General features: G+C 37.0%; 1 protein-coding gene across 1 annotated transcript; it reads left to right on the top strand.

Moving 5' to 3' along the window:
* The first annotated feature begins 748 nt into the window (after positions 1-748).
* LOC102579711 (protein EMSY-LIKE 3-like) lies at positions 749-4766 on the top strand. The gene is made up of 9 exons (XM_006343409.2): positions 749-941; positions 1528-1718; positions 1810-1919; positions 2006-2213; positions 2324-2527; positions 2615-2683; positions 4005-4229; positions 4304-4375; positions 4461-4766. Exons 1-9 carry the CDS (start codon positions 923-925, stop codon positions 4545-4547), a joined length of 1185 nt encoding a protein of 394 aa, XP_006343471.2. The 5' UTR covers positions 749-922; the 3' UTR covers positions 4548-4766.
* The last annotated feature ends 14575 nt before the right edge of the window (positions 4767-19341 follow it).

The raw sequence follows: 19341 nt of genomic DNA, 5'->3' as shown, positions 1-19341 counted from the left end.
TTCCTCCAGTCCAACCGTTACAAACCGTTGCACCCCTCTATTTTCTCACCCTTTCACATCCAAATCACATCCCTTACGATCCCTATTCTCATCATTCAATTCCTTCCTCCCATATTCTCCGTTTCATCTTCTTTTCTTCCATTTCTCACAAATTTTCACTCCTCCAAAAGCAAGGTTGTCGTGTGTTTGGGAAATTGTTGAATTAGTTATCTCATTCTAGGTGTCTAGGGAATGAAGAGCTCCACCGGATTCTAGGATTGCTATTGAGTTATTGTGTGAACGGGTTTTAAATGATTTTTGGGATTCGAAATATATCTAAACATTGACCGAAATTGTTGTAAGAATCCCAATCTTTGAGCAAGACCTATTACCCTGCACTATTTAATATTGTATTTTAAAGATATGTAGGTGCCCACGTGAATATCATAAATATTGCATCATTATAAATAGTAACTTGTCCAACTGGACACTTATATATCTTTAAACTACACTATTAAATAATCCAGGGGTAATAGGTCATGTCCAAAGTTTGAGATTGTTACAACAATTTCGGTCAAAGTTCAAATATATTTCAGTCCTTTTTTTTCATGATCTTTTTTATAAAAAAAAACTATTGGGTTATTTATTCAGTTTTATTTTTTTAATATTGAGTTATTTTGTAAACTGATGACCTAGTAACACTATAATAAATATCAGCGAATTTAATTTTTACTTGTAAATGAATTTTTAATATTGAGCTCAAAGAGTAACGGCTAAGCGGTCGAAAAAACAGAAGTATAAAAGGAGGCGGAATTCGATATTTTGGACTTGTAAGAACATATTTGGGAAACTGCTCATTGCCTTTGATTTCTTGGTGTTTAATCGATTTTGAGTTTTGCTTTGAATTCTCTTTCGCATAAATTTTCAATTTTACAAGCTGCCTATGGCCTACGAGAACACCGGTGAGTTTTTGATTTTCTTTTCTTCTTTCCATTTTCATGTCTCAATTAGGGTTTTACAGAATCATCGTCTGCACTGTTCTGTTCTTCGCCTGAATTTTTTGATTAATTTTGAAGGAACTTTGTGTGGTGTTAATATGTCTTCAATTTTCTTGCTTTTAACAACTAATCTGTTTGCAATGAAAACAGTTCCTTTGTCATAATGGAGAAGTAGTTGCTTCTTGAATTATATTTGCTTCTTTAAGATTAATTGCTACTTGTTATTCGGCCTCAAGATTTTTTGTTTTAGGCAGAATTACAAAGAAAAGAAAAGAAATCTCGAGGTAGAATTAAGAGTTTTAAAGACTATGCATCTCGGGTTTCTAATCCGGTGGAGGAATTCAAATCTTAGTTTGGAATCTGTTGTAGGGGTGCACCTGCACCTGCTGCAGTTTAAAATATTAGTTTCGGAGGTCTTTCGTTTGACAGAAACTGATCATTGTTGTTCTAGGCACGACGAGGTTCGTGAGTTTTCTTTTGTACATATGTATGGCATTATAACTATCGTTACTGTATGTATTTTAATCTGTAAACCTGCCAACTATTGCAGGAACCGATGAGGATCTTCCTCTGTCAGATCGGAGTATGATACCAAGAGGTGGTGGCTTTGGTACTGGAAATGACAGAGCTGCTATGATGTATGATGAAACTGACATGGAGGTGGAAATTCAACAACTTGAGCAAGAAGCATACAGTTCAGTTCTAAGAGCCTTTAAAGCTCAGGCTGATGCCATTACTTGGGTACTTTTTTTTTAGAATATGTTACTGAATCTAATATTTGATTTTGTTTGATCAGCCTTACATGGTTGCTAAATGAATGTGTTTTCTTCAGGAGAAGGAAAGTCTCATATCTGAATTAAGAAAAGAGTTAAGATTGTCCAGTGAACACCATCGAGAATTTCTTGGTAGAGTCAATGAAGATGATGTTATCCGAAGAATAAGGTTAGCTTTGTAGCTAACTCTTGTACCTCTTGGATTTTTCTGTGGTTTGTTCTGCAGTCAAGAGTAACTCTGACTACTCTTTTTAGGGAGTGGAGGATATCTGGTATGCGTGGTACTGGTCAAGTTGTTCATGATCAAATACCCAGTTCTTCTGTCTCAGCTTCACGTAGGAATCAAATCATAGCCCCATCTTTACCTTCTCACTCCTTTTATGGACCATCTCCTACTTTTCGGCCACCAGCTGCTACTGCAGAAAACCAGCCATCTACATCCACTGCCAATAGAGATCCCAAGGTAAAAAAAACATAAATCTGTAAGTCAGATATTGCTAAAAGATATGCAAGTTTACCAGACACTTCTTGAATGATTCTCTGATTTTGAGTATTTTTCTTTAAACTTCACAGGACCAGACTATGCCTGGTGTGTCTTCAACAGAAATGCAGTATCCTTCCTTGGGTCCATCTGGAAGAGGCCAATCCAGTAACCAGGTTTCTGAACCTGACGAGCCAGTATCATTTGATCCATTGATTGGAAGGAAAGTGAGAACTAGATGGCCTGATGACAATATTTTTTATGAAGCAGTCATAGCTGATTGTAAGGCAGCTGAGGTGTGCATGATTTCTTGATTGTAGATTACTAATTATTTAATAATTTCTTGTGATTGGTTTCTGAAGTCTCTTAATGCACATTGGCAGGGTAAACATGTTCTTGTTTATGATAGGGGTAGTGCAAATGAGACGTCGGAATGGGTCAACCTTAAAGAGGTAAGTTGATGCTATTTTATCCATGATCCAAAACATTTTTCTTTACTTTTTCGCATTCATAGTGTTTCTAAAATGAAAAAAAAAAAAACATAGAGAAAGCTGCAAAGCGGGGTCAAGATGAATCATACATTTTATGCGAAATGCCAAAAATACAATATCTGTTTTACCAATATCAAATTGTAATTAAAATGACTGGTTTCAACATCTAGTATTTGCTATTGATGATATCTTTTCCAAAAAGATGATGTATTACAGAATGAACCAACAACATATTTTATTAGTAGGAGTACTTTCAATAAGTTTGTGTTTCTCATATTAACAGTGTTTCTTAGTGTTAATAAGTTCTTGATTTTACAATGATAATGGTATTTTCATGTTATGTTAAAGCTTGTTATTTTCGACATAACAAATGAAACAGCCTGATATCTTCCTTCTTTTTTAATCTTTCTTGAAAAAAAATTTAAAAAAAATAATGTACAAAACATAAATGCACCGAAGGGTGTGGCCAAGTAGTCAAGGAAGTGGTTAAGAACCCTGAGGTTTCAGTATCAAAACTCAGCGGACACAAAAAACACTAGGCGATTCTTCCCTTCTGGAATTAGTCGTCTTGTCCATATCCTGTGGAATAAGTCTGAGGTGCACGAAATCTTGCTCGGACAACAGTTATCAAAAAAAAAAGTATGTTGAGTTGGATCATTGTTGCACCTGTGTCAAATCCTCCAAAAACGCAGGGACACAAACCCATCAACATTTTTAATGAGTCCGAACAAACAAAGAAAGAAAGCATATGTAAAGAATCCTAATACACAAATAGCAAATGGTCTCTTTTTCATCTTTTTCTCTTTTCTTCCCATCATTAATCATATCAAAATAAGCCATTGATGCTCGCCAGATCACCTCGTTTCAATTACTTCACCCCATTAAGCAATAAAATTGATCGAATTTAATAACCCTGGCATGTTTATTGGCAAATCCATTTCCTATTTGTTTATTAGGGTGTAGTGTGAAGAGAAATTGCTGTTTGATCTTTCAAGTTAGTTCATGCTATGTATCATTGGCTTGTAATGTGTGACTGGTGTTAGCATGATATTCATCTGCAGGTCTTGGACAGTCACTGATAGGCTTCTGAAACATGCCTCGTGCTCCAATTGATTGCTTAAAAACTAGGAATCGCCTGATAGTCAACTCTGTATTAGCTCCTATTTATCATTTACTTATTGTTCTTAATTCTGGCATGTGTAGTCAGTTTTGTCTTCTATCATGCTTTAGTTTATTTTGAAGAGCTTCTTTAAGGTTTTAACTTATTTGTCTTCTTTGATAGATCTCTCCGGAGGATATCCAGTGGGAGGGTGAAGATCCTGGAATTTCTCATCATGGAAATAACAGTGAATCAGGGCGTGGACGTGATAGTGATCCAGTTGCAGTTAGAGGCCTAGGTTTGACTATGCGTCAGTCTAAAACAGATTTTCCATCATCACATTATGGCATAGGAAAGAAGGGAGATGATGATATTGTGTTACTTCGCACTGATATGTTGATTAACGAGGTAACAATAGTTTCACGCTACACACAAAGATATTACCTTCCTGCAACTGTTCATTGACTCGTGAGTGTGGTTAGGTGGAGAAGAGGATCTTTGGTGCCTCTCATCCAGGCCCTCTGGAGGTTGAGAAGGCAAAGGAAGTGCTGAAGGTTAGTGGCACCAATCTTTGTGGTGATTGTGTCCTGCTCACTCATTAATATCACAAGAAAGTTTTAATTGTTTTACATTATTCAGGATCATGAACAAGCACTTGTGGCAGCTATTTCAAGGCTTGATAAGATGATATCTGATGGAGATAGCAGTATGAACCGTGCTAAGTGATTTTCTATTTGTTTTTCATTTTAGGCTTCATCATATTTGGATTGGATAACTTTATGATGAGGTTTTCTTTTTTTTGGAGGGGGGTGAGGATTAAATCTGTTGATACTAGTATACTACGGCTACTAAAACTGAATGCACATTGTAACCTTGGTTTTGTCAAGGATTTAAAAATTGGGTCTCAATGTGGATTGCAAGTCATCTGAAACTACTACCATGTAACTCATGGTTACTTCAAGTCCTGCTTAAGATTTTGACTTTTATGAATTTTTACTGTGCACTTCTGACCTTTCATCAGTTATTCCTCAAGTTAACACATTTTCATCCAAATTAAACCATAAGTAATTTTTCACTTTCCAGCTATTACCAGTTAATGTCTCATGTGAAAATCTTCTAACAGGGATCAACTAAAAGTCCTTGGTGTTCGTTAAGACTGAATGCTAATGAAGTTCTCTTCCCCTTTCCCAAAACCTTAATCATGAGGAACTTTCAGTAGTGAGTCCATGTGTGTAGATTGTATGCATTTTGTTGAACGAGGACTGTTCATTGGTTGTGTTGCTTATACTGTTGTCACTTTTTCTTTTTGCAACTAAAATCTGTTGCCTTGATCCCAAAATCATGCATCCTCTGCCTTATAGCCTGTAACTTGCTGAATATTATCTCATTCGACATGTGCTTAATGGTATATGACGATATTCAACTTAACTAACCGTAATCATGAGGAACTGTCAGTAGTGAGTCCAAGTGTGTGGGTTGTGTGCATTGTGTTGAACAAGGATTGTTCATTGGTTGTGTTGCTTATACTGTTGTCACTTTTTCATTTTGCAAGTAAAATCTATTGCCTTGATCCCAAAATCATGCATCTTCTGCCTTATAGCTTGTAACGTGCTGAATATTATCCCATTCGACATGTGCTTAATGGTATATGACGATATTCAACTTAACTAACCGTAATCATGAGGAACTTTCAGTAGTGAGTCCAAGTGTGTGGGTTGTGTGCATTGTGTTGAACAAGGATTGTTCATTGGTTGTGTAGCTTATACTGTTTTTACTTTTTCATTTTGCAAGTAAAATCTATTGCCTTGATCCCAAAATCATGCATCTTCTGCCTTATAGCTTGTAACGTGCTGAATATTATCCCATTCGACATGTGCTTAATGGTATATGACGATATTCAACTTAACTAACCGTAAACAACCAGCAGCACTTCCTCCCATCGTATATAGGCTTCCTGCAAGTTGTACTCTTCAAACTTCGTAAGGACCACAAAAACCCTACAGCTAGACCAGAAACTGTTGAAACTAATATACTATATCTGAATGCCATTGTACTGCATTCCATTACCCTTGCTTTTAGTCAAGGACCTGAAAATTGGGTCTTAATTAACTATCAGTGAGTGTCTCATGTGAAAATTCCTTCCCATGGAGATCAACTAATAGATTTTGGTGTTCATTGAGACTTAATGCTAATGAAGTTCTTTTCCCTTCACGCGAGACCTTTCATGAGAAACTTTCAGTAGTGAGTCAAAGTATGAGATTGTATGGATTGTGTTGAACAAGTGGTGCATATATCCCAAAGGTTTCAATGGTTGTGCTGCTTATACTGTCATACTGAAAGGAATCATGAATGGGATAGAATCACCCCAACAAGTATGAGATTGTATGGATTTTGTTGAACTTTCACTGCTTCTGGTGCTTAGAGTGTAACTTTTTTTTTTCTTTGCCTCCCACAATCTTTAGGTTGTGGAGTTGCTATTTTTGCTGTTTTGGGGCAAGAAGAGTGTAGGACTAGTGGCGCATAGCTGGTTAGCTAGAAGCAACAGATAATAGGGTCCATATTGAGTTTTCCTCAATTGTTTGATGTGGGGGATTGTTTTCCAATGGGTTAATGTTCAACCCTTTTTTTATGACCATGGTGTCCAGACCAGCTTTTGCACACCTCGACTAATTCCATTGGATACTTGCTACCTCCCACTTGCAGCAGTTACCAGGTAACTTTGTCCACTGATGCTAGGACACATGGGAAGAATCACCTAGTGTTTTCTTCACCGATGGGATTTTAACCTAAAACCTCATGACTCTCAACCACTTCATTGAGGACTAGGGATCACCCTGGGTTACTAAAGAGTCGTCGAACTTCTCGATGACCGAATAAGAGAGGATTTTACCGCTTTCTCTTCTCTCCAGCACTCTCGGACTGATCATCTTGCTGCAACAAAGCAAGCTTAGGAATGAATCTAATGGAAATTTAGGTCAATTGATTCGGTTTTCTCGAAATCAACAAGTGGACTTGAAATCATAGTGTTACTGGATATTGGCTCGATTGCAGGAATCCTAAAGATTCGAGGATCGAAAGATTGTCCAGGAGAGAACTCGAGGATTCAATCAATGGAGATGAATAGAAGAAGAGAGAAACAGAGAGAAGAAGAGAGAAAGTGAATCTGTATATTTCATATATTCCCTGTAACTGATGATTACAATCTATTTATGAAGAATACATTTTAACTGACTTATTCTATCTAACAGATTAACAGATTCAGTTACACTAACAGTTTAACTAACTTCCAGTACACTGATCAACTAACATTTGATTATTGTAACAGTACTCCCCCCATACAAAAGATCCTTGACCTCAAGGATCAAAGGAAGGAAATCTTGTCTTCAGGACAGTAGCAAATTCCCAAGTGGCAACATCAGCAGGCAGTCCAACCCATTTAACCAACACCTGAGCAACAGCTTTGTTGCCTCGCTTAACCAACCTTCGTTGCAAAACAGATTCAGGACCAGGACAATTAGGATTAGCCAAATCAACAGTAGGAGGACAAGAAATGGAGGAAGGAACTGCATAACACCGCTTTAACAATGACACATGCACAGTAGGGTGTATCTTCACTGAACTAGGCAAAAAGAGGGTGTAAGCCACAGGACCAACTCTCTTGATGATCTGAAACGTGCCATAATACTTAGCAGCAAGCTTGTGGGAAGAGTGATGAGATATGGTAGCCTGTTTATAAGGCTGCACTTTAAAATAAACCCAATCTCCAACAGAAAATTGTCTATCACTCTTATGGGAGTCTGCTTGTTGCTTCATCCGAAGCTGAGCTCTTAGTAAATGATGTTTCAGTAGCTGCAACTTGAGCTCTCTATTCACCAGTGTCATGTCAACTTCAGCAGAAGCTGACTCACCTGGTAGGTAAGGAAGATGGAGGGGTGGGGGTCGACCATACAAAGCCTCATAAGGGGTTGTGTGAATGGCTGAGTGAAAACAAGTGTTATACCAGTACTCAGCCATAGGTAAACAAGCTAACCAATTTGAAGCATCATCATTACAGTAGCATCGCAAATAGGTTTCCAAGCATCTGTTTAACACCTCAGTTTGTCCATCAGACTGAGGATGATAAGCCGTAGAGGTATTCAACAATACACCTTGCAGAGTAAAGAGCTCTTGCCAGAAGGAGCTCAAAAAAACAGCATCTCTATCACTAGTAATAGCATCTGGAAGACCATGGAGTCGGACAACGGTATCCAAGAAAACTTGAGCAACTGATTGAGCTGTATAAGGATGTTTCAACGGAAGGAAATGACCATATTTGCTGAGTCTATCAACCACCACCAAAATCACCTCATGTCCTTTAGACTTAGGAAGACCATCAATGAAATCCATACTGATTTGAGACCAAACTACCTCAGGAATTGGCAAGGGTTGTAACAAACCAGGGTATGCAGCCAAATCAGACTTATTCTTTTGACATACATCACATTTTTGAATGAATTCCTTCACCTCGGTCCTTATGTTCTTCCAATAAAACAATGTCAACAATCTCTTGAGGGTAGCTTCAACTCCGGAATGACCACCAAGAGGCCCAGCATGCCACAAGGTGATAATGTCAGTCCTTAAGCTCTGTACATTTCCAATCACAAGCTTCCCTTTCCTTCTTAACTGACCTTGTAACCAAGTGAATTGGCTGTGGGAAGTAGGATCTGCCTGTAGCTCGGTGATTAACTGATGCAGCTCCTGATCTGAATGCCAACTCGCCACTATAGCTTGAAAAAGATCAGTATTAGTAGGTGAAATTATCAAAGCCAGAAACTCAGCTCCAGTCACTCTGGAAAGTGCATCAGCTACTTTGTTCTCAATTCCCTTTTTGTACTCAATAGAGTAATCAAATGGCATGAGCTTAGTCAACCACAACAATTGAGAATTAGTATGCAACTTTTGCTCCATAAGAAACTTTAAGGCTTTCTGATCAGTCCTAATAACAAACCTCTGACCTAGTAAGTATTGAGACCACTTAGTAACGGCCTGAACAATTGCCAATAACTCCCTATCATATACTGATAAGGCAGCATGCCGGGAAGACAAAGCTTTACTAATAAAAGCTATAGGATGCCCTTCCTGCATAAGCACAGCCCCTATCCCATAGCCACTAGCATCCGTTTCAACAATAAAAGTCTTGCTTGCAACAGGCAAAGCCAAGACAGGTGCTTGAGTTAGTGCCTCTTTCAATTGTACAAAGGCTGTTGAGCTGTGGGATTCCATTTGAACTTATCCTTCTTTGTAAGACCATTGAGAGGTCTACTAATCATCCCAAACCCTTGGATGAACCTTCTATAATAACCAGCTAAGCCTAAGAACCCTCTCAACTGCTTAAGAGTAGTTGGGACAGGCCAATCTTTAACTGCTTTGATCTTCTGAGGATCAGTAGACACACCCTCTGCTGTTATAAAGTGACCTAGGTATTCAATCCTACGAACACCAAAGAAACATTTACTTTTTCTAGCAAATAACTGGTGCTCCACCATCTTCAAAAAGACAGACTTCAAATGCAATACATGATCTTCTATGGTCTTACTGTATATCAATATATCATCAAAAAATACCAATACATGCTTCCTTAGAAATTGCTGGAACACAGAATTCATTAATCCTTGAAATGTAGCTGGAGCATTTGATAATCCAAAGGGCATAACCAAGTACTCGAAATGTCCAGAGTGAGTTCTGAAAGCAGTTTTAGGCACATCCTCATTAGCCATTCGTAGTTGATGATATCCAGACCTTAAGTCTATTTTAGAAAATATCTTGGACCCTCCCAATTCATCCAATAGGTCCTCCACTATAGGAATTGGAAACTTGTTCTTGATAGTAGACTTATTCAAGTCTCTATAATCTACACATAACCTCCATGACCCATCCTTTTTGCCTACTAACACAACTGGTGACGCAAAAGGACTGTAACTAGGTTGTATAATCCCTTGATCCAACATTTGTTGTACTAGACCCTCAATAGCATCCTTTTTTACTGAAGGATATCTATAGGGTCTCTTATTCACAGGCTCCACACCAGATTGTAGTACAATTCTATGATCAAATATACCTCTAGAAGGTGGTAAACCAACAGGATCATCAAATAGAGCAGAAAATTCTGATAATACCTCCAATAATGCAGGATTTTCCTCAGCCTGTTTGTCATTGTCCAATGAATGCCCCTTCATTTCATCACTCCCTTGAGGGACTACCTGAATCATGCAAAGTTGGGACTGATTCCCCGAGTGTTTGGACAATTTGCCAGCACTAGAAGTCAATACTTGACTGCCAGATCCCCTGAGTAAATGCTTTCTACCCTTGTACCAAAACTCCATTGTTAAACTCCTGAAATTCATCTTGATATCACCTAATGTTAACAACCACTGAACCCCAAAACAACCCCACATGAACCTAGGGGAAGTAGTAGAAAGTCAGCTACAAACTCGGCTCCCTGTAGCAACCAAGTGACAGTAGTCATTTTGTCCACCTTCATACTTCCATTAGCTGCTGCAACCACCTCAGTGTTAATGGACTTCACCTCACACCCTAACTGCTTGACTAAATCAGAATCTATGAAATTATGAGAGCTACCAGTGTCAATGAAGATGTATAATGCCATTTTAGAATGGTACCCAGTTACTTTTAAAGCCCTAAAACCCAATGACCCATTTAAAGCATGCATTGAGATCTCCATGTGCTCCACAGGTTTCCCCAAATCTAACGTATCACTCTGCGATTCTTGCAATATATTCCCTTGATCCTCTACTGAATCCTGCAACTCCTCCCCTTCATCCACTTCCAACAAATATAACTGTTTAGAAGTTTTACACTTGTGTCCTGGCGTGTATTTTTCAGTGCAAAAATAACACAACCCTTTGGCCCTTTTTTCATTCATCTCCTCTAAGCTCACAGTTTTTCTACTGACTCCTTTAGAAAAGCTAGCATTATTGCTACCTGGAGTAGGTAAAAGAGGCTTACTAGTAAAATTCCTTTGGTCCAAGAACTTCCTTGTATGCATCTGAGGTTGATTATGGTCAGGTTGCCTCACCGCCTGCGGTATGCTTCCTGCATTCTTGCACTCTTGTACACCTGAGATAATGAAGTAGGATTGGTGATCTTCACAACAATATTCAGCTCAGGTTTTAGACCTCCAATAAAACAGCTAATAGCATTTTCTTGTGACAAATTCACCCTTGTCAAGTTTCTCTCAAACACTGACTGATAATCCTTTACGCTACCAACTTGCTTGATCTTTTTGATTTCCTCCATGGGATCATCAAAATCAGTACCGAATCTTTCAACCAACGCCCTCACATAGTCACCCCAATTTGGTGGTTGTAAGTATGGTCTATATCTCATGAATGACAAATGCCATTGGATGGCCTCCCCTTCCAATTGCAGAGCCGCAACTGTAACTTTCTCATCATGACCAACATTCTCCATGGAAAAGAATTTATCAATTTTGAACAACCATGACCTAAGATCTTCCCCCCAAAACCTCAAGAACTCCATTCGTGACCACCTATTGAAGTTCGATTGGAAATTATTACTTATGCGAGGACTTCTTTCCCTTTCCCTAGGAACCCCTAAACCATCATTTCCATCAGAAACACCCTCCTGTCCCAATGGAACAGTACCCCTGCGATTTTCTGCTGAAATCTGATTCCTCAATTCCATCACTGCATGATCTAATTTCTCCAAGGATGAGACCTTACCAGCTAAATTCCCCATCTCTGTTACCAGATTTTGCATCATATCCCATAAATCCCCAATTTCTGCTACAGAATTGTCATTACTTGTTTCCCCAACTGGTCGACTTCCTTTCGCCATCGTTGCCAAGGAACGTTAAGCTCTGATACCAATGTTACTGGATATTGGCTCGATTGCAGGAATCCTAAAGATTCGAGGATCGAAAGATTGTCCAGGAGAGAACTCGAGGATTCAATCAATGGAGATGAATAGAAGAAGAGAGAAACAGAGAGAAGAAGAGAGAAAGTGAATCTGTATATTTCATATATTCCCTGTAACTGATGATTACAATCTATTTATGAAGAATACATTTTAACTGACTTATTCTATCTAACAGATTAACAGATTCAGTTACACTAACAGTTTAACTAACTTCCAGTACACTGATCAACTAACATTTGATTATTGTAACACATAGATCCATTTTGTGATCCACGTGACTCAGACAAGAATCTTATATCTTACCCACCCAGTGTTGTTCTGATTGAATTTCAAAAAGAAGTTGGTAGCAACAGAACTCTTTCTAAATCACTAGAGACAGTCACCTACAATAATCAATCTACCTACGCAACATTGTAGAGAGACGTTTTACTCCACGTGTCCGCTGAACAGTTCCGAAGTAGCAAGACGAGTGAATAAAGGCGCTGTAAGCAGTAGTGAATACTTTTTCCATGGCTCCGGCGGAAACGCCCACACACCCTTGGGTGTAATGCTCAACCTTTTTTCCGACTTCAATTCCTTAATCTTTTAAAGTAAATTGACATATTTAGAAGTTATATAGGAGTACTCTAGATCACTATTTTCTTTAGTTGAATATATTTGGAAACTGTTTTAAAATATTAGTTTAAAAATTGTTGATTCCTTAAATAGTAGTAGTACCATTGTCTTTGGGGGTTGAGGAAGCAGTAACTTTCAAGATATATTCCAAGCATTGCCTGGAAGTGTCATAACAGTGAAGTTGTTGTCTTCTACTCTTCCAATGCCCATATGCATTTCAAGGCTTTCATTTCTGCTTCTATTCACATTCATGATTCAACTACAACCGCAGAGGCGAAGCTAGGGTTAGGAGTTTGGGAGTTCTAAATTTTAGGATAGAAGAGAAAAATATTGCAAAGAATGCTTCTTTTAAAAAGGAAAAGAGAACTTTTTGTTGATAGTGGCGTTTGAACCTACAACACTAGTGCGCAAAGCATTTTCACCTTGGCTTTACTATGCAATTAACCTCATTGGGGTTTGAAATTCATTTCAAACATTGAGAATACTTGTTTCAAACATTCTCAATATCAGACTAAATATCAAAATGTATCATGGTTCATGACATGAAAAGTACCATTATTCACAATCAAACTCTATATGATAATGTATCAACATGATGGATGTTGGAAAACTGATTTTCGTATCTCAAAAAAAGCATTCATATTATTATCTATATTTATTCTACTAACTCGATCTTAATATCTTTTTAATTATTTCAAAAATCAACATTTATTTTGGTCAAATTTAAAGCTGTTGGCAACATTTCTTTTTCTTCTTCTTTTTTTATGAAAAATTGCATTTTTGATAATGATTAGCATTTACAAGTACTTCAATACTTCAACGGCCTTTACACTTTTCTGTATGTGCCAGATGACTCTGTTGTGCTAAGTAAAATTGGCCTTATGAATTAATGAACTAAGTTTTTAATTTTACTTCAAAGTTCTTTTTAATAGAAAATTCAAAATATTTTCTTCTTCTTTTCATCATTTGGAAATGTCACACTTCACTTAATAGTAATTGATTTTAGGATTGATTTTTTTATTTTATTTTAGGTGAAACTATATTTTAAAAATTATAATTTTGTATACATGCCCATATACATAGAAAATGTATTTTTATGCATGATTCTCTTGTTATAATTTGATCATTTAAATAAGTTAAAATTTAAATAGTCTTAAATTGCCTTAATTTAAGAATTAAAGAAATTTGTTTTGTGTCTCCTCTAAATTACCTTCGGGTTCTATGACTGATGCTATGGAGTAAATAATAGATCTCATATTTGATTCATGATATAATCAACTTTGATTTGGCCAATAATTAATCAATATGTCTGTTTTTTTTTAAAAAAAACTTGTTATCTTCTCATATTTTATTTTTTGCATAATTACCACTTTCACACCTTCTTCAACTTCACCCTTAAAGTTAATTTGTTTAAGTACAGTATAAGGTGAGTCTCAAATTCTTTGAGTAACAGAATTTTGTATAAATTTCCAGGTTCAAACCTTGTTTTCGGAAATGTCTTTTTTGGTCAATTTGTGTCACGATCAAAAATACACCGTGACATGGAATATAAGACTCGAAAGGCCCTACACAAATCACTTGACATGCATACAAAACAATATAATAGAAAGTACAAGAAATAGAGTAGAAAGTTTCATAGCAAAGAGTTTAACTTAAAAGCGGAAGTCTAATCATAGTCTGGACAAGCCAATCTAATGCATCAAAAGAGTGCTTTGGACATAACCCACACACCACATACAAAATATGAAAGTAAAGACATAAGAAATTAAATCTTTGTGGTCTTGTCGTTGGAGTATGAGGACTCACCAAATCCGGCCAGTAGCTAAGAAAATCGAATCTAGCCACGAGTGGTAGGAGGTTGAGGCTAATTGCTAGGAATTGGATAGAACCACTATATGGCTAGGATTGTATAGGGACAAGGAATGATGAATAGCATAGGGTAAGGTGGAGGTTGAGGCTAATTGCTGCTGTAATTTTTTTTTATTTTATTTTGACAAAGTCGGAAAATAAAATGTGTTTGTTTGACCAAAAAAAATGCACATTAAAAATAAATTGCTCTTAGATCCAGTGTTCCTATAGGCTTTATTGACATTTACAAAAGAGTGTTGATTGCCACTAAAATACATATTTAGCGGCAATTAAGCTATTACCGTTAATTAATTGTTGCTAAAGATCATTTTTAATGTAGTGTATCAGTGGCGGCGCTAGTGCATGTGCAGGTGCCAGTATTGGTGCCAGTGCTGGTGTAACATCGGGTGGCGGTGCAGGTGCAACATTCGGCCTCATGCTACAGGCCTCCCAACATGAGGAAGCACGAATTTCCAAGTATTATTTGACTTCAAGGCTTGTTATTCGTCGTCCATTGCAGCCAACGACGGATTTGGAAATGTATGGGTCTTTGCTCGTGTAAGCATATGATGGCTATTAGCTTCATTACTAGGTGCAGCCGAGATGACGGAAGATGCGGTAGGATGGCACAGTATAGGTGGGAGTTCGACAAATAAATCAATATCTGGTATTCTGCTGATGAAATTCTTGAAAAATGGTGAGGTGCGAGTTGTCTGAATCTGTAGAAAAATCATCACTACTAGGGACATAAGGTAAGTAGGACTCACCAAATATTACATGCCTTGATATGAAACCTTTCGTATTTGAGGATGATAACATTTGTATCCCTTGTGAAGTAAACTATATCCGATGAATTATGGTTGAAATTTTTTTTTATTCTATCCTTTGAAGTATGGAAAATAATGACACCCAAAAGCTTTCAAAGTATTGTAATCCGGTTCTTGGTCATATGTCTTGGAAAATGGAGATTGCACGCTCAAGGTAGAAGTAGGGATTCTTTTGAGAAAATATCCGGTAATCATAAACGTTGATCCCCATAAATCACTATGTATCTTCGCTATTGGTCGAGTTCCCTTTTATTCGACAATTTGATAGATAACTTACAACTTTTACCCATTTGATAACTAGTACAAACTGAAAACCTTTGTAAGGGTGTTCCAATCGTTGATGCCATAGTGTATCTAAATTCACCTAAGTTTTTGTAGTTGTCAAGATTTAATATAAGTTTCCTCCCAAAGCGTACAAGCCACATCTTTCATGCTTACAACAAAATCCTTGTCAGTAAATTTTAGTGAGCATGCATTATCCTTCCCAAGTTTACTGACATAAATAAGATTCTTCTTGAGTTTAGGCACAACAAACACATCTTTTAAGTGAAGGTTTTCCCAATATGTTTATCCTATGTGTGAAATCTAAAAAGTTTCTCACTTAATACCTAAGTTAATCCGACATGGGGAATTTTAATAGCTCTGGTTAGTTACCTGAACTTTTACCTTGTTGATGAAGTTCGATTCTCCACATTGTAATCCTCTCCCCATTTCCTCTGCCCACTATCTCCAGTTTTAAAAGGAAAAAAAAAGGTTGATCGGATTTAAAGGATAACCATTTCAAATGAACAATTAAACCAGTCAATACCAAATTATTTGAACCGATTGACTCATATTAGTTGAGTCTGCAAAATAGGAGTTGCCTTGTGTAACGGTAAAGCCATATCTAAGTTAGCTTATCTATATTTATAACTAGGTTAATACATGCTTATCATCCAGATCATATATCTGTAAGAGCTTGTATCGCTTTACTTGGTAGCATTGGTGTTACAAAGAACAACAAGAAGAACTTCAAGTCTATAAGGTGTAAACAGTAGGAAATCGCAGCAGTAAATTGCTACAGAAATCTGAAAGTGAAGAAGAAGGCTGAAGTTTTCTTGAGTTCTATATATTTCTCTAGATGTTTCATTACAAAAAGTCTTTTTATAAATAAAGTGTGAGAGTTACAACCACATAATAAGCAAAATATATCACACCAAACTATATGCATATGTCGCTCACTAACCACCACTCATTTAAATCAAAAGGTTTACTGACTACAAAATATCTACAATTTAGGATTTTCTAGAGAAATGTTAATTTCCTAACATTCCTTCTTAAGAATTTTCATTGAAACTCCTTGCAACATCCTTTGAGACTCAAAATTCTTAATGGGAAGAGCCTTGGTCAGAATATCAGTTTGTTGGTCTTCACTAATGCAATGCACCAACTTAACTTCACCATTCTTCTTAGCATCACTTAAAGAATGAAACTTTATGTTGATATGCTTTGTTTTTCCATGTTGCACTGAATTTTCAGCCATTGCAATGGTTGATTTATTGTCCACATAGATCACTGTTGGTTCTTTGGAAACAAATTCAATTCCAAAAAGATCTTTCTTGACCAAATATCTTGATTTATAACCGATGCAGCATCCACATACTCACTTCCACTAAAGATTGAGCTACAATATCTTGCTTCTTTGTTCTCCAAGAAAAATGCCTGAATCAAATGAAAAACAATAACCAGAAGTGCTTTTGTAATCATCCAAACATCCACCCCAATCACTATCTGAATAGCCAATAAAAGCTCCATTCTCCACATTTCTATACTAGATTCAATAATTAATTGTCCCTCTAATATACCTTAACACCCTTTTAACGGCTCCAAAATGCTTAGTGTTGGGACTTTGCATATATCGAGATAACAAATTGGCAGCGAACATTATGTCTGGCCTAGAAGTTGTTAGATATAATAGGCTTCCAATAAGACTTCTATAAACTTTTGGATCTGCCCTCTCTTCACCATCATCCTTCATTAACTTTTCATTCACAACAAGTGGAGTTGCAACAACTTTTGCACTTGTCAAGCTTGAACCTTTTTAAGATATTCAAGGCATACCTCTTTTGGGAAGCGAAAATTCCTTCACAAGATTAAGATATCTCCATTCCCAGGAAAAACTTCATTTCTCCTAGTTCCGGCATCTTGAAAACTTTTAGCATTTCCTTTTTAACTTCTGGAACAACAAGAGAATTTTTACCTGTAAACATCATATTGTCGACATAAACTGATATCATAATCAACATCCCATCAACTTGCTTTTTGAAGTACAAAGTAGGCTTATTTAGGCTTCTGTTGAAGCCTTGAGACAGCAAATGGGTATCCAACCTACTATTTCAAACTCTTGGAGCTTGTTTAAGACCATAGAGCCCTTTTAAGCTTGTACACCCTGTCATTTTTACCTACAACTATAAAACCTTTAAGTTGTTCAACATGAATGTCTTCCTCAAGAAATTCACTGAGAAATCTTGATTTGACATCCAAATGGAAGATTTTCCATTTGTATTGTGTTGCGAGAGCGACTAGAAATCTTATTGTCTCGTGCCGCGCAACAGGAGCAAACATTTCTCTAAAGTCCAATCCAAGCTGCTGAGAATAGCCTTTAACTACAAGTCTAGCTTTATGCTTGAAGATGGAGTCATCTGGATTGAACTTTGTTTGATAGACCCATTTGACACTGATAATGTTCTTCTCTTCTAGCCTATCAGCCAACTCCCAAGTATCATTTTTATTAATCATGGCAAGTTCCTCGTCCATTGCTGAAATTCAAACTTTGTGATTTATTGCTTCTTCAAATGAGGATGGTTAAACAAGAGCAAAATTGCATTGCTCATAAACTTCAGCTAGTTATTTGGTTTTCAAAACAAGAGAATGTGTAGTCAATTCAATATCTAAATTGTTTTTTGTTCCAGTAATAAAACTAGAGGAAGTATCACCTTTTTTTGGATTTGGAGTTGCAACTGAAGTACTCCCACCTTGGTTCTTCACAACAATATCTCAATCCAGTCATAGTGGCTAGACTCATTTACTACAAGATATCTATTGAAAAATACTTTCTTGCTACTAACAATGTACACTTTGTATCCTTTTGCAACTGTACTATAGCCCTACATAACACAAAGTTCTGCCCTGTTATCTAATTTGCCTCTTTTAGCATCAGGAACATGTGCATAGCACACCAAACCAAATACCTTCAAGTGTCTTGCAGATGGCTTGATACCCTTCTATGCTTCAAACGGTGTCATGTTTTAGACTGCTCTAGTTGGTAATCTATTTAGCAAATAGACAACGGTATTGACTACTTGAGACCAAGAGTATTTAGGCATATTCTTTTATGCCAACATGCATCTTGCCATCTCTATCATTGTTCTGTTCTTCCTCTCTGAAACCCCATTTTTTTCTATGGAGTGTAGCTAACAATGAATTGTTGTTGGATACTGATGAGTACACGATTTGGACTCATTTAGAGCTTTATTTGAATAGATTTTGTTTCCTCAAATACTTGTTTTGTGCCAATAACTGATGTAAAACCTTTGATTTCCAAGTATTTGGATTGAGGAATAAAGCATGGACACAAATTTGCAAAAAGGAATAAGGCAGTTGAAAGAACGAAGAAAAGAAGGTCTGGTGATCGCCTAATCTATTAGGTGAATTGCTGAATGGCTATTATCTCACCAAAAGATCCAGAGTACCAAGCCCTGAAGGATAAAATCAAGTCGGCGATAGAAAGGAGCAGCCGGCATGTCACCGAGTGGTTTCGCGCTGTAGTGTTGGATCGCCCAAAGTTACAGAACTTGAAGATGCTGAAGGCCAAATCAAAAAGGCGATGAACTTGGCCAAAGGGCGGATAGCCGAGTTGATCGGTGATCCCAACTTACTGCGCCGAATGGTCCTTCGCAGCATATTTTTGGCAACTATAAATACATTTTTGAATATTTAGTATAGTATCAGTTTTCATAATATAGAATATTTTTTCAGTTTTGGAGATTGAGAACTCTAAGTTTTGAGACAACTTTTCCTTAGCTTTGAAGAATTGAAGTTTTCCATTTTTGAGAAATTGGAAGTGGGTCTTTGAGATTCTTCAACTTGGACCTTTGTAAAGACAAAATAAATCTTACCCAGTTGATGGAAACACAATTTGGTAATTATTTCTATCTTTTTATGATGTCTAGCAAAAACGCCAATTCTTGGGGTGTCATTATGTGATTATGGACTGATTTAACTTGTGGGTATTGCTAATTGTTAGTTTAAAT

Source organism: Solanum tuberosum, unplaced genomic scaffold, assembly GCF_000226075.1.
Source record: "Solanum tuberosum cultivar DM 1-3 516 R44 unplaced genomic scaffold, SolTub_3.0 scf00044, whole genome shotgun sequence".
In the NCBI taxonomy this organism is placed as follows: Eukaryota; Viridiplantae; Streptophyta; class Magnoliopsida; order Solanales; family Solanaceae; genus Solanum; species Solanum tuberosum.
Note: the sequence above shows the minus strand (reverse complement) of the source record. Positions and strands in the feature narration are given on the sequence as shown.

Coding starts and splice junctions, on each gene's coding strand:
- LOC102579711 (XM_006343409.2), top strand. Junction 2,214..2,323: donor CTGCCAATAGAGATCCCAAG/GTAAAAAAAACA, acceptor TAAACTTCACAG/GACCAGACTATGCCTGGTGT. Junction 2,684..4,004: donor AATGGGTCAACCTTAAAGAG/GTAAGTTGATGC, acceptor CTTCTTTGATAG/ATCTCTCCGGAGGATATCCA.